This window comes from Bos grunniens, chromosome 15, assembly GCF_055505025.1.
Source record: "Bos grunniens cultivar Pamir isolate PY7600 chromosome 15, Bosgru_T2T1.0, whole genome shotgun sequence".
Classification (NCBI taxonomy): Eukaryota; Metazoa; Chordata; class Mammalia; order Artiodactyla; family Bovidae; genus Bos; species Bos grunniens.
In genome coordinates this window covers 53219670-53232580 of record NC_141179.1, presented here as the reverse complement: position 1 = coordinate 53232580, position 12911 = coordinate 53219670, and the positions used below count along the sequence as shown (strand labels likewise).

At 57.7% G+C, this 12911-nt stretch overlaps 1 protein-coding gene across 2 annotated transcripts in view; it reads right to left on the bottom strand.

Moving 5' to 3' along the window:
- ARHGEF17 (Rho guanine nucleotide exchange factor 17) overlaps positions 1–10957 on the bottom strand; it is a 58918-nt gene extending 47961 nt beyond the window's left edge. For both annotated transcript variants that reach the window (XM_086340667.1, XM_086340668.1), the window contains exon 1: positions 6879–10957. In XM_086340667.1, coding sequence (XP_086196793.1) covers positions 6879–10067 — 3189 coding nt within the window. In that variant the 5' untranslated portion in view covers positions 10068–10957. The remainder of the gene's footprint in view (positions 1–6878) is intronic.
- Positions 10958–12911: the final 1954 nt, after the last annotated feature.

Below are 12911 nucleotides of genomic sequence, written 5' to 3'. Positions count from 1 at the left end.
AACAGCCTCCAGTGATGGAAAAGACAAAGGGCAGTTTTTCCCTAAAGGTTTCAGAAGGAATTCAGCCCTGCTAACATCATAATTTTAGCTCAGTGAAGCCCATTTTTTTCTGACCTCCAGAACTATAAAATGAAACTTGTATTAAGTCACTAAATACGTAGTAATTTGCTACAGCAGCAATAGGAAACTAATATACCACCCATCTGCCAGCCTAGACCCTGGAATTAGCTCATGTTCCTCCCACCTCAGGTACCTCTGGAGACTCCCCTCTCCCCTTCTCCCTGCCCCAGGAGTATTTCAGAGCTCCACAACTGCCCCAAACCCCAAAGAAAGTACTAACATCACACAGCAGCAGCATCAACACTTCTGTGTGCCGGCCCCAGAGTGAGCCCCACAATCTGCCACCAGTGTGGGGGACAGGCCCCCTCTATACGTGTGGAAGGGTGCAGAGCAGCTGCTGGTCGTAGGGAATAGGGTCCCTGGGGGCCAAGCCTGGGTGAGTTCCAGCCCCACTCTGAGCCTCAGTCTCCTCAGCAAGCTAAAGGGGACTGTGAATCCCACCCACCAGCACTTCAGTCTATTAATACAAGCTGGGATCCTACTAAGGACAGCTGCTGCCTCTCCCAGCCGGAGTGGGAATTCTTCCTGGTGCCCAAGAACATGAAGGAATCTATGGCTCAGAGAAGGGAAGGAACTTACTTAAGGCCACACAGCAGGAAAACGGAGAGGCCAAGCCTAGAACCCAGGTCTCCTGATGCCTAGTGCCAACCTTCACATGTCATACCACGACATCCCTCATAAGCCCCAAAGCTACTGGAGGGGGCTCAGATACCCTGGCTGGGGCCCTAGGCCCCTGCCTGTGATGGGCTGGGGCTCAGTCTCAGCTCAGAGCATGGCAGCCTGGCAGTCGTCCTCTGCCTCTGTCCACCCCTGGAATGCCCCAGAGGCCTGGGGGTGGGGGCGGGGGTTGCCTGAAGGATCAACTCCCATGGGGGGGCATGGTTCTAACAGGCTCCTGCTTCCCAAGAGACCCAGCGCCCCCGTTTCAGGGCCTGCCAGCCAAGGCGCCAGGCTGCCTGGGCACGTTTCCCAATAAGTACGCCAGGGCTGCAAGCCTTTCTGGGAAACATGGACTCCCCCTTCCCCCCACCCTACTACCATCATCCCTGCCAGCTCTGCTTAGTGGGAACTCTGTGGGGCCAACGTATGGCCTGGGAGTCAGGACACCTTGGGCCCAATTCCACTCGAGACCCAGGAGCTGGGACAAGTCTCTGCCCATCCTGGGCCTGCTTCATCTACGTACTGGGATGCCCCCCTAGCATCCCAGAGGGGAGGGGGGGGAACCAGCACTGCCTGTGGGTGGCGCGAGCTCCCTGTCTCAGGTAACATGCAAGCTGGAGCTGACAGGCGTCACAGCGGCTGTAGAGGAGCCACCAGTGGGATAAGGCACTGTCACCTGCCCCACTGGGGCCCTGAGAACCTCACCCTCCTAGCCTTTGAGCCACACCAACAGAGGTCTACAGGGGCGTCTGGTGCAGCCGACAGCTCCAGGTGACCCCGGGGGCTTTGTCAGTCTCCCCCTCCCCACTCTTAAGTGACCCCTCACAGCCACAAGGAGCTGCAGCAGAAACCCCCTACTCTGTTGCCTCTGCCCTAGCCCAAGCCCCCTTATCTCTTACCCAGACTGTTCCAGTGGCCTCTTGATGCCCCTTCCCCTGGGCCTCTGTAGTCTACCCCCATAGAGTGGCTAGAGCAGACTTGTGAAAGCCTAAGTCAGATTAGGTCACTACTCTAACTCAGAACCTCAAAATATGGCTTGCTGTCTCACCTCAAGTAAACACGGAAGACCTATCGGTCTCTGAAATCTACCTCATCTGGCCCCAGCCCACTTCCACCCTTCCTTAACTCTGACCTCATCTCCACTTAACTCCATTCACACTGTCCTCTTGACTTTTACCCCAGGGCCTCTGCACTTGCTGTTCCTCTCTTCCCCGAAAGACAGCTGCCTGTCTTGCTCCCCTCAAGCCTCTGCTCTCCAGTCTCACCTCCTCAGTGAGACCTTATTCAGATTTCTTAATTTAATATATCCCTCCCCCCTCCTCTTGTCAACCTCTAGTCCCTTATCCTGGTTTCTTGTGCTTCCCAGCCCTCATCTCTCTCTGAAGCACAAGGTATCCATTTACAGACCGGTCTCCTCACTAGTCTGGAAACTCCATGAGGTCAGGCCTTTGTTTTATTTGCAGCTGTATCCCAGGGCCTAGAAGAGTGCCCGAGTGTCCAGGGGTTCAGAGGCATTTGTTGCAAGGATGGATGCATTGCCTTATCAAAGTTCACCCAAGTCTCTGAAACAAACGCCTAGGACACACAGTTTAATCTGTTCTTTCCTACCTACTAGCCTCTGCCCATGCTGTGCCCTCCTCCTAGAACCTCTCCCTTTCTTCTCTGGATATTCAAAGCCGAGCTCCAGACAGAGCCTCCTCCAGGGAGCGTCTCCTGCCAGCACCCAGGCCAGTCCCTCAACATCCCACAGCCCCTTCCAGTCAGCTACTAGATCCTGAATTCTCTGAGTGCTTCGGCAGCCTGGCGGTGCCTCCACCCCACTGCGGGGCAGCACGTGTAGCCTGAGAGATCGCAGATGGGCGGGAAGGAAGCAGGAGGGGCAAGTCCTGGCACTGGGAGGGGGCTGGGGACAGGATTAGCAGCAGCTTCCCAGCCTCCCGAATCCAGCTGGTCCTGAAAATTCAAGGCTGGAAAATGTCAGACGCAACTCTGGTCCATCCCCCAGCTCTTCCCTGTGGTGGGGGGAGGACGACCTATTCCTGGGCCACACTCCCCTAAGAGCCCAGGACCGTTAGAAAGTACTGGGGGTGGGGGGGGGAAGACAGGGAATAAACAGACAAAAGGGACAGCCCTCTGCCTGTCCTCCCCTTCCCAACCTCCTCCTGCTGGGTGACAAGACATTTAATTATAGATATTTGGTACTGCTCAGAATTCCAAATGTCCTAATCGCCTCCCCTCCCAGAGCAGTTTCCATGGAAAAATCAGAGTGAAGAGCCAAGGAGGGAAAGGAGAGAACCCCCACCCCGTGGGTTCCCTGCCAAGGAGAGACAGAGAGAAGAAAGGTGACAAAGAGCTGTAGCCAGGCGGTCCTCTGCAAGGTAGGGGGCTTTCTGGGCAAGAGGGGGATAGGGGCCATGTCTGCTGGGGGCAGGGGGTGCGGGCAAGGTCAGACTGGTGCATGAGCCCAGCTCTGCCCTGCCATACTAGGTGACCTTAAAGTCAGCGTTCTCCTTTCTGAGTCTTGAAGTTCTTCCCACCACAAACCCTGGCCCCAGAGCATTAAATAACTACCATGAAAGTGTTGAGACAGTTGGGAGTGCAGGAAAGGCCCCCACTAACCGTTGACCCTACCCCATTACTCAGATGGCAGGCCAATTCCATCAAGAAAAGAAACAGGGACGCTCAAGCCCCTTCACCTCCAAAACTAGGATTCAGTGGGAATCTAAGAGCCTGCAATTCTAAGAATTCAGCCTTGTGAGAGTCTCACAGCTTTCATTTTTGAAGACTGAAAAATTCAGAGAGTCTGGCATATGGTGGTAGTGGTTTAGTTGCTAAGTCACATCCGACTCTTGCAACCCCATGGGCTGTAGCCGCCAAGTTCCTCTGTCCACGGAATTTCCCAGGCAAGAATACTGGAGTGGGTTGCCATTTCCTTCTCCAGGGGATCTTCCTGACCCAGGGATCAAACCCACCTCTCCTGCATTGGCAGGCGGATTCTTTATAGTATGCACTTGATAAATGTCAGCCGCTGTTACTGCCATTTCAATATGCTAAAGTTCTCTGAGTCCATCCATCTGATTCTGAGACACAAGTCACTTCCTGTTTCTGGACTAGAGTTGCCTCTTCTCTTAAATGGGTATCAGGTACTTGAGGACAGAAGGTTGGATCAACTCTGTACTTTAGGGCCAGGACAGGGCAGCCTTGGGATGAACTGCTGATCTTCCAGGTTACTGTGGGCCTAAATGGAAATGACAAGGCATGTGGGAGGAGGCAGGGCAGAAATGCTCCACAGCTGGGCCTCCTCCACCCAGTACATCTGCAAGCAGGTGTTCATGGAAAGTGACCATGAGTGATCCCTTATTCCCTGGGCTCCTAGGTCCTTACAGCTGTTGCATAGAGCTGCCTTTCTCTCCCTTCCAGCCATATCCTGACTCCTTCTGTTTCCCTTGACCAACCTACAGGCTGAGTCCATCCTATAGACTTTCAAAGACCAGGCAGTCTAACCACCCACTGTACAGATGGGAAAACTGTGAAACCCAAGACAACTCTGTTCAGGTCTCAGCGGAGCTGAGCGGGCAGCACCAAGCAGAGGGCAGAAACGGACTTTGGGGTGGGAGAGACCTGACTTTGAGGGACTCCTCGCAGCCCAAGGGTAGGGTAGGAGCCCCCTCCGTCCCCGGAGCCTCTCCTGCTGGCCCCCTGGTTGGGCTCACACTGGTTTCTGCCTCATCAGCAAAGCGCAACAGCCTCTTCCCTTTTTATTCTGGAGCCCACATCACATCATCTCTACCCACAGCCCAGGGAGCGTGACTGGAACCCCAGGCCTGAAACAAAGGAACCTTGTCTCCTCCACGGAGGCCAGAAGGAGGGCTGGAGAGCTGCTCCCCATCTTCCTGGAGCCAGAAGGAAGGGGACAGCAGGAGGGATTTGGGCTAGCAGATGGGAGAACTTCCAGGCTTTATGAGTGAGTTGGGAGTCAGGGGATGGTGAATCTCTTTTGAGCTGACTGAAGTCCACCAGGTTATACTGAGGCCAGAATGCCCAGTCCTGTGCTCAGAAAGTAGTAGGGCGCAGGGAGGAGGGGACAAGGCTGGTCACCGAGAAGCAGCTGGGACAGTGAACCCTGTTTTTTTCCCCTTTCTCCTGCCCCCAGGAAGGGCGTGATCATACCACCCACGCACAGTATACACAAGTCTGCCAGGTAGAGACCATTACTTACAGAAGGCGAAGGTGAGGCAAAAATCAGGGACGTGACTGACCCTAGGCCACACAGGGATCTGGAGCAGGGACTCAAATGCTGCTCTTCCAACGACAGACTCACCAGTTCTCTAAGGGGTAAGAGGGGACACTACGCTGGGCCTGGAGAGAGAAGGGGACTGGAGCGAGCAAAGGCTTGGAGGCTGGAGAGAGCCTCCACTGAGCACAGGGAGCAGCCTGTGCTATGAGCAGGTGTGTCCCACCTCATACCCCTCTGGGGGCAGCTTGGGGCATGTGGGGCGCTTGAGGGGGGTTAAACTTCTCCCTGAGACCAGGCAGGGCAGGGGGACAATGTGATGAGAGTAGACCTGGAGTCAATTCCGCAAAAACTCCCACCTCCTCTCACTGCCTCTTCCTAGGAGTAGGGCCCCCTCCCCGCAGTCTCCCCAAGTCCCTCGATTCACTCCCCTAACTTACTCCTCAAGGCTCCCAGAGGAGATAATTTCATGGGAAAAGAATCTGGGGAGGGGGTCCCTGGCAGGAGCTGCCCCTGCTGTCATCCCTCCCCACCCCAACAAAGACAACAGGCACCTGAGCTACCCTACCAAGCTCTGAGAAGGAAGGACAGGGCCCAAATGTTCCCTCTCCCTGCCCACTGACTGCAGCCTCTGTGAGAGACACCAGAGCCAGGACTAGAAAAAACTAGAGACAGGAGGGAGAAACAAAGAGAGAGAGTTCAGAGCGGGCCGTGAGAGCACTGAGAACCGGCAGTGACCAAATTAGTCCAAGGTTCAGGGTTTTTAGGTTCCTCACTCTGCAGGGAACACAGTGGGTGTGTAAGCCATGGTTGAAATAACCCCAGGCCATCTCCACTCCAGACTCAAAGCCAGAGCCTCAAATCTAGCTTCCAACTGAGATGCCAGGCCATCACACTGCCTAGAACCCAAGTGAACCCAACAGCCCAAACTCCAGAAACAGCTAGACAGAAAGCAGAGAGGTAGTCTCTGAGAGAATGAGTCCTAGCGCCAGGGGTCTGGCAGAGGAAGGAGGAAGCATCTGAGAGTCAGCAAAATGGGGGTGCAGGGAGAAGATACAAGCCTGCACGATGAGGGGACAAGTGCTCCCAAGTCTTGTCTACTGACAGCCCTTCCGTTGACCCTGCCCTCCCCGAGAGGTCCTCATTCTAATTGGAGGAGGCTTTGGCAGATTTCAGGTCCAAAGAGTGTGTCATGCCACAGACTCCCCACAAATCTGTATAGCACAGCTGGAAGGAGATAGAGGCACCACTTTGTCCAAAACCCCCGATTTTTACAGATGGGAAGGTTGAGTTACAGAGAAAAGCCAGGGCTGCCAATGTACCTTATGAAGCCCTCTCCACTTTATGGAGATAAAGTCATGCCTTGTACCTCTTCAGTTCTCCCAGGCCCAGGCTCAGACCCAGATTTTGATCTACCACAGGCAAGCCACCTGAGGAAGGGCAAACCCATGTCATCTGTGGGCCTCCGAACTCAAACATCCTACAGGAGGTCAGCAAGGCGCTTGAGAAAGTTCCACCACCCTCACAGCTCCTCATGTATTGATAAAAAACCAAATATGAATCTTTAAAACCATTCCCTGAAAAACATATAAAGGACCAGATTAGAACCCTTTGTAATTATCACCCAGAATACACTGGAGCAGATAAGAACCTCTGAGTTAGCACCAGCAGAAGCCTCTGAGGCCTGAGTAGACAGGGCCCATATGTCATTAACACTCTTAAAACCTCCTGGGCACTTCCAGGACCTGAGAAGCTCCCTCACACCTGGGCACCTGCCCAATGAGCACACTCAAGAGACTCCTGCAGAAGTCATATTCACAGCCCTCTTTCAGCCCCGCCCCGAAGGCCCCCTACTAAGACTCACCACTTGTGGCTTGCTGCAGCACTTGCTGGTTGGGGCAGGCTCATCTGGAGCCCGGGCTGCCTCAGGGGGCTTGACCTCTGAAGATGGTGGTGCAGTAGGAGTCAGGCAGGGCATATCCACGGGCACTGGGGCAGGGACCCCACTGGAGTGGAGGGTCAGCATGTACTGCTTAGTGACGTCCTCAAGAGATGGTGCCTGCATCGTGGGGTGGGCTTTGGCAGGGAAGCCCATGGGCTCTGGCACAGCCACAGGGGGGCCAATGGAAGTCGGTGTCTCAGGCACCACGATGGGTGTGAAGGTGGCAGGCACACTAGCATGGCGAACGTGTTTGGAGGAGGGTCGGGCCAGAGACAGGCTGCCAGCCTGGTCCTGATTGCCCTCCTCTCTTGAGAGCTCCTGATGACTGCTCCGGGCTGGGCGCTTCTTGGAACCACGGCGAATGAGCCGTGGGGACAGAATGGTAGCAAGTTTCGGGTCAAGGTGGAAATCATGGTGGGCAGTGGAAGAGGCAGGTGGGGCCTCAGGTAGGGCCCTCTCAGACTGTGCCCGGCCCCTGGCAGGACTGGGCTCTTCTGGTTCTGCCCGCCGCTCAGCCAGGATGGGCTCGCTGCTGGATGGAGGCAACATGGGCTCGACCTCTCTGATGGGCTCCCCTCCAGGACCCTCGAATCCAGGCCCAGCCAGTTCCCCACGGCGGCTGGGGTCACTCAGAGATTTCTTCTTGGGGGCTTTGCCAGCAACCCTGTCATCCACCACACACCCTAAGGCACCCGGGCCCTGAACAATGCTCTGAATAACCTCAGGGTATCCCTTGCTCTCTTCACTGCCTACAGACCAGTCACTGTGGCCACTGGTCAAGCCCTCATCCATAGCTGGGGCTGTCGGAAGCCCTGTCTTGGGGCTCAGTGAACCCAGGAGGTTGCTATCCACAGAGAACCCAGAGGGCTCCTCAGAGGTGGCGGCCCGGTGGCGCTGTGGAATTGGGTCACTCAGAGACCGGTAGGCCTCACCTGCCTCCCCATTGCTCAGTTCAGTCCCACCAGGGCCTGAAGGTGGGATTTTGCGTCTGCGGCGGAGGGCACCAGGTGTGGGAGGGGTATCAGGGGACACCAGGGCCCACCCTCCCAGACTCTCTTCAGCCCCAGGGCCATGGTGGTTGGTCTGGGCTGAGGATGAGGAGAGGGGTCGCCAAACACCTGTGGGACCCAAGCTGCAAAATGCTGAAACAGAAGGCTCAGGGTCCGCTCCAATGCCCTCATCTGTCAGACTCGACTCAGGGCCAGAGAGTTCTTCTTGAGACCGCTGCCCTCCGGTCACGTCTCCTGCCCAGTCAGGACTCCCAGGGGGGACATCATTGCCATCATCCTGCTGGGCACCCATCCGCTGGATCTTCTCAAAAACCTGACGGGCCTCTTGAACATACTGATCCTGGACGACGAGGGGCAGTGGATCCTCCTCAGCACCTGGGCCTGCCAGCAGGAGTTCAGAGGAGCTGGGCTTCAGGACACCAGTGCGGGACAGGCGGCGGGCCATGGGCTTCTCAGAGCAGGTAAAGGACTTTGCCCTTCGGAGGGTGGCCGTCAAGTCCTTCAGTGTGGGGCGGGTGCCAGATGATGCTGGGGCTGGGGCAGGCATGGGCCCAAGTTGCCCCACCGAGCTATCTGCGGATGGTGAATCTCTGCCATCTACCGGGCCACTTCCAAGGTCTCCAGGTCGCCCACCAGGCTTTCGGATCCTCAGCTCTGAAAGGTCTGAACGCAGAAAACTGAGTAGCGTCAGGGTCTCCGAGGCAATATCTGGATTCGACAGGGACTTCCGTTGCCGGCTCTTGTCCAGATCCAATCCTCCATCCCTCGATACCCTCGTGGTGCCCACAGGTCCCTTGGTGCGGCTTCGCACCTGGGGCCTGACGAGCCCTTCCCCGGCTCCAAAGCTGGGGGAGCGATACACACCCCAGTTCCCAGAACCCCGGCTAGCCCACAGCTCCTCATCCTTGAGAGTCTCTGTGCTGGAATAACGGCTGCTACCGCGGGAGCCTGCAGGGCTGGCCAGGTACGCGGGAAAGCTCACCTTGGCCACGCGGAACGTTCCCCCCACAGTGTCTGACAAGGGCCGAAGTCCTTCCTGGGGGCCTGGTACACAGGGGGGAGAGCCAGCACCCCACCCTTGGGGTCCTTCCTCGCTAGGAGCTCTTGGAGGAGTTGGGGGATCGGGGCTCCCAGATCCCCCTGCCGAGTCCATGCTGCTCGGATTTAACCCATAACTGTCCGGCCTACAGTCCTTATCCAAAGAGGAGCTTCCAGGCCTGGGTCCCGTCCTCCCTCCCCGGCAGTGGCCACCCTCACCGTCTTGGTCCTCGTCACTGCCTGAGGAGTGGCCGCCGTGGTAGGCCGGACTCTGCGCCCCGGGCAGCGGCGGCGGCGGGCCCTCCTCTTCCTCCTCGCTGGAGCTGGCAGCCCGGCTGCGGCTGACAGGATAGGAGGAAACGATGGAGGAGGAGGAGGAGGAGGCCCGGGCCCAGGCCTGCGGTTGGGAGAAGCTATGCCAAGAATGTAAACCATCCGCCGGACGCTGCGCTCGCTCCTGTTGCTGCCGCCGCCTCCTCCCCTCGATCCCCGGGCCGGGCAGCGGCCGCGCCGAACGCAGGCCCGCCAAAGGGAAGCACGTCCGAGGAGGTGGCGTCGGGGGCTGCCGGGGTTCCCGGGTCGCGGGCTCCCACGCGGCCCCGTCAGGGCTGGGCGTCCCCGAGGCCTCTGAGTCGGCACTGGGCCGCCTGGAGCCAGGGCCCCCGAAGAGCTTGCGCATCTCCATGACGCTGGGCCAGGCTCCGCGCGCGGCTCCCTCTGCCGCTTCTTCTGCTGCCGCCGGGGAGACGCCCCCGTCTCGGGGCCCGGTGGAGTTGTCGTCCAGACGCTGTGCGTCGAAGCGCCGGGAGAGCTGGCGCACAGACGGCGAGAGGCTGCGGAGCGGGCGCGGCTGCGCGGGGGCGGCCGGGGGCCCCGACGCCAGCTTGGACACGCGCCGGGAGGGCTGGGCCGGGACGGCCGCGACCGGTCGGCACGAGGAGCGGCGCCGCAGTCCCGGAGCGTCCGTGGCCTCTTCCCTCTGCCCAGGCCCGCCGCTCCAGCGCTCCAGGAGCTTGAACGAGACGCTGCGATATAGCTGGGGCCGGGGCGCCCCGTCCGCCATGGTGGCGGGACTCACTCTGGGGGGGCTGGCCTCGGGGAGCCGCGGCCAACCCCCCCTGCGCCCCCGTCCCGAAGGAGCGCAGCGGCCGGGGTCCCAAGGCTGGGGTCTCGCAAGTCGCAGTGCGAGGCAATTAGCGGGGTAAGGGTGCAGAGACCCAAGCAGAGGTTTAGCTGCGGCGGCTCAAGTTTCTGGGCGCGCGGGCCGCCTCGGCTCCATCCCGCGCGACCCCTCCCGCCTCAGCGTCGACTCCTGGGTCCAGCCCCCGCCTCGCCCGGTGCGGCCCGGAGCATCTCTGCCCGACCCGGTCCCGGCAGGATCCCGACGCTTAGTTCCTCGGCTCTGCGCCCCCTCCTCAGCCGGCCGGCCTGCCTCTCCTCGAGCTTCTGCTCCCGCTCCCTCCCTCTGAGCTGCTCTCTCCTAGCTCCCTTTTGTTGCAAATAAACTTTGTGGCAGAGGAAAGGGGGTGGGGGGCGGGGCCTCGCGCCCAAAAGAGGGGGTGGGCTCCGGGAGCGCGCTAGGCTGGGAATCGGGAGTTGTGGGGGGTGGGGAGGGGAGGGAATCGGGGAGGAGCCGACAGACCGCTGGAGCAGAGGCTGACTGAAGCAGCCCTCCAGATGAGCCCCTTGGGAGCTCGGCGGGCAGAGCTACCTCCCCCCAGAACTCGCTGCAACACGAATCGTCCGAGTGTGGTCAGTTCCGCGGGCATACAGTCAGGGTGGCGCACCCACTGCTTTCGGGCAGAAACGCCTCCTGCCCCAGGGACCCCCAACATGGCAACCTCAGACCCACGAACACCACTGACACAGGTATTCTGAGAAACACTCTGCCAGCCAAGAGACCCGCCACCAGGGGGAGCAGTGCGCGCCTCAGGCCAACCTGGGCGCTCGCTGCTCCCCGTCCCGCCCCTTCACCCCGCCCAGGCCACGCCTCCTATCAGGTCTTTCACGGCGAATCCCATTGTAACTGCGACCGGGTCCAGCCCCTGGCGCCCCCAAACGCCCCGCCCCTCCCGCTTCTGCAGCCAATCCAGTTCTGACCGCCCCCCCAATCCGCCCCAAGCGGCTCCAGGAGCCCCACCCTTTGTGACTACGCCCCCACGTTTCCAGAGGCACGCCCTGCGCCCCTTTGTCCCCTCCTTCTCCGGCGGCGCTCTGGGGTACGCGGTTCTTGCGCCCTCTTCTGGCCGGTTTTCCCCAATCCCCCCTACCCTGCTCCTCTCAACCCGCGTGGAACCTTGAACGAGTAAAGCAACACCCACCACAAAAAGACCCCGAGAACTGATTAAGACTTCATTTCCTTTACTTCCTTCTTGTTATCTAGTCCTTTCAAGAGCCGTTTCAAACCTATTCCCTTCGCAGAGTGCACTGCCCCTCCTTCGACTCCACTCACACTAGGCGCTTTCACGCAACGTCCTCAATTTACCACTGCAAAACCTACACTCCTACCTGAGGCCGATCTGCCCTCCTGATAGGCAAGGTGTGGGTGGCTTCTACTGTTTCACTCTGCCCCTTGAAGGTGGATCTCACTGTGCCTTCTCTATGGGTCATGAAGGCAAAGTAACTTTGACCAGTGTTAAAGTCAGGAAATGGTTCAGTTCAGTTCAGTTCAGTCGCCCAGTCATGCCCGACTCTTTGCGACCCCATGAATTGCAGCACTCTAGGCCTCCCTATCACCAACTCCTGGAGTTCACTCAAACTCACGTCCATCGAGTCAGTGATGCCATCCAGCCATCTCATCCTCTGTCGTCCCCTTCTCCTCCTACCCGCAATCTCTCCCAGCATCAGAGTCTTTTCCAATGAGTTAACTCTTCGCATGAGGTGGCCAAAGTACTGGAGTTTCAGCTTTAGCATCGTTCCTTCCAAAGAAATCCCAGTGCTGATCTCCTTTAGAATGGACTGGTTGGATCTTCCTGCAGTCCAAGGGACTCTCAAGAGTCTTCTCCAACACCACAGTTCAAAAGCATCAATTCTTTGGCGCTCAGCTTTCTTCCCAGTCCAACTCTCATTTCCATACATGACCACTGGAAAAACCATAGCCTTGGCAAATTCAGGATGCCAATGGCAATGGCGAATTCAGATTTCAGGAGCTTCAGACACCATGCTCCTCCAGACAGCCTTTGCTAATTCCAGATCCCTGATGAGCCCTCAGCAGTATTGTCCTCCTCCTTGGGCCTGGGTTCTGCCTTCCTAGAAAGAGAGGATACTCATGTTCCCCTTAGCCCAAGAGGACTGTGGCTGCCATCAACCCCCTCCACCCCTAAACACACACTGCTCATCCCATGTGTCCAGATGAGCAGGCATGGCTGGACATAGTGTAGGATGGGAGACACTCAGGGATTGCCTGACTACCTCATGAGACTGGGAGGACCTCAGGGCCCTGCTTGCTGCTTCCCTTGGATTACAGGAGATGGCTGTAGGGAGAAAGCTCTTCCCCTTTGAGTTGAGACCAGTCTCCAGTAAGTCCCTCACCTCAACCTTGTCTCAGCTCTGCCTCAAAGTGGCCAGCATATCTCTCCCTCTTTAATGGGAAATTGATAGTAAGGAAGAGAACTCTGTCTGGCCTATTACCTCTCTGCCTTTTCCTTGCTGTGTGACGTTGGGTAAATCCTTTCACTTCCCTGGGCCTCATCTGAAAAGTATGGAGTGGGTTTAAGTTTTCCCAAGGGTGCCTTTCTCTGTCTCTATTTGAAATCAGACTCTTGTCTCCTGGAGATTGTTTTCTTTCTAGTCTTTTGAGGAAATTTTGGTATGGTGCAGGGATCGTCTTCCTGGAAGTGACTGCTCCTCTCCAATAATAATGATGGCCCCTGGCATCTGAAATTTGTGATTTTATTTTTTTAAACGT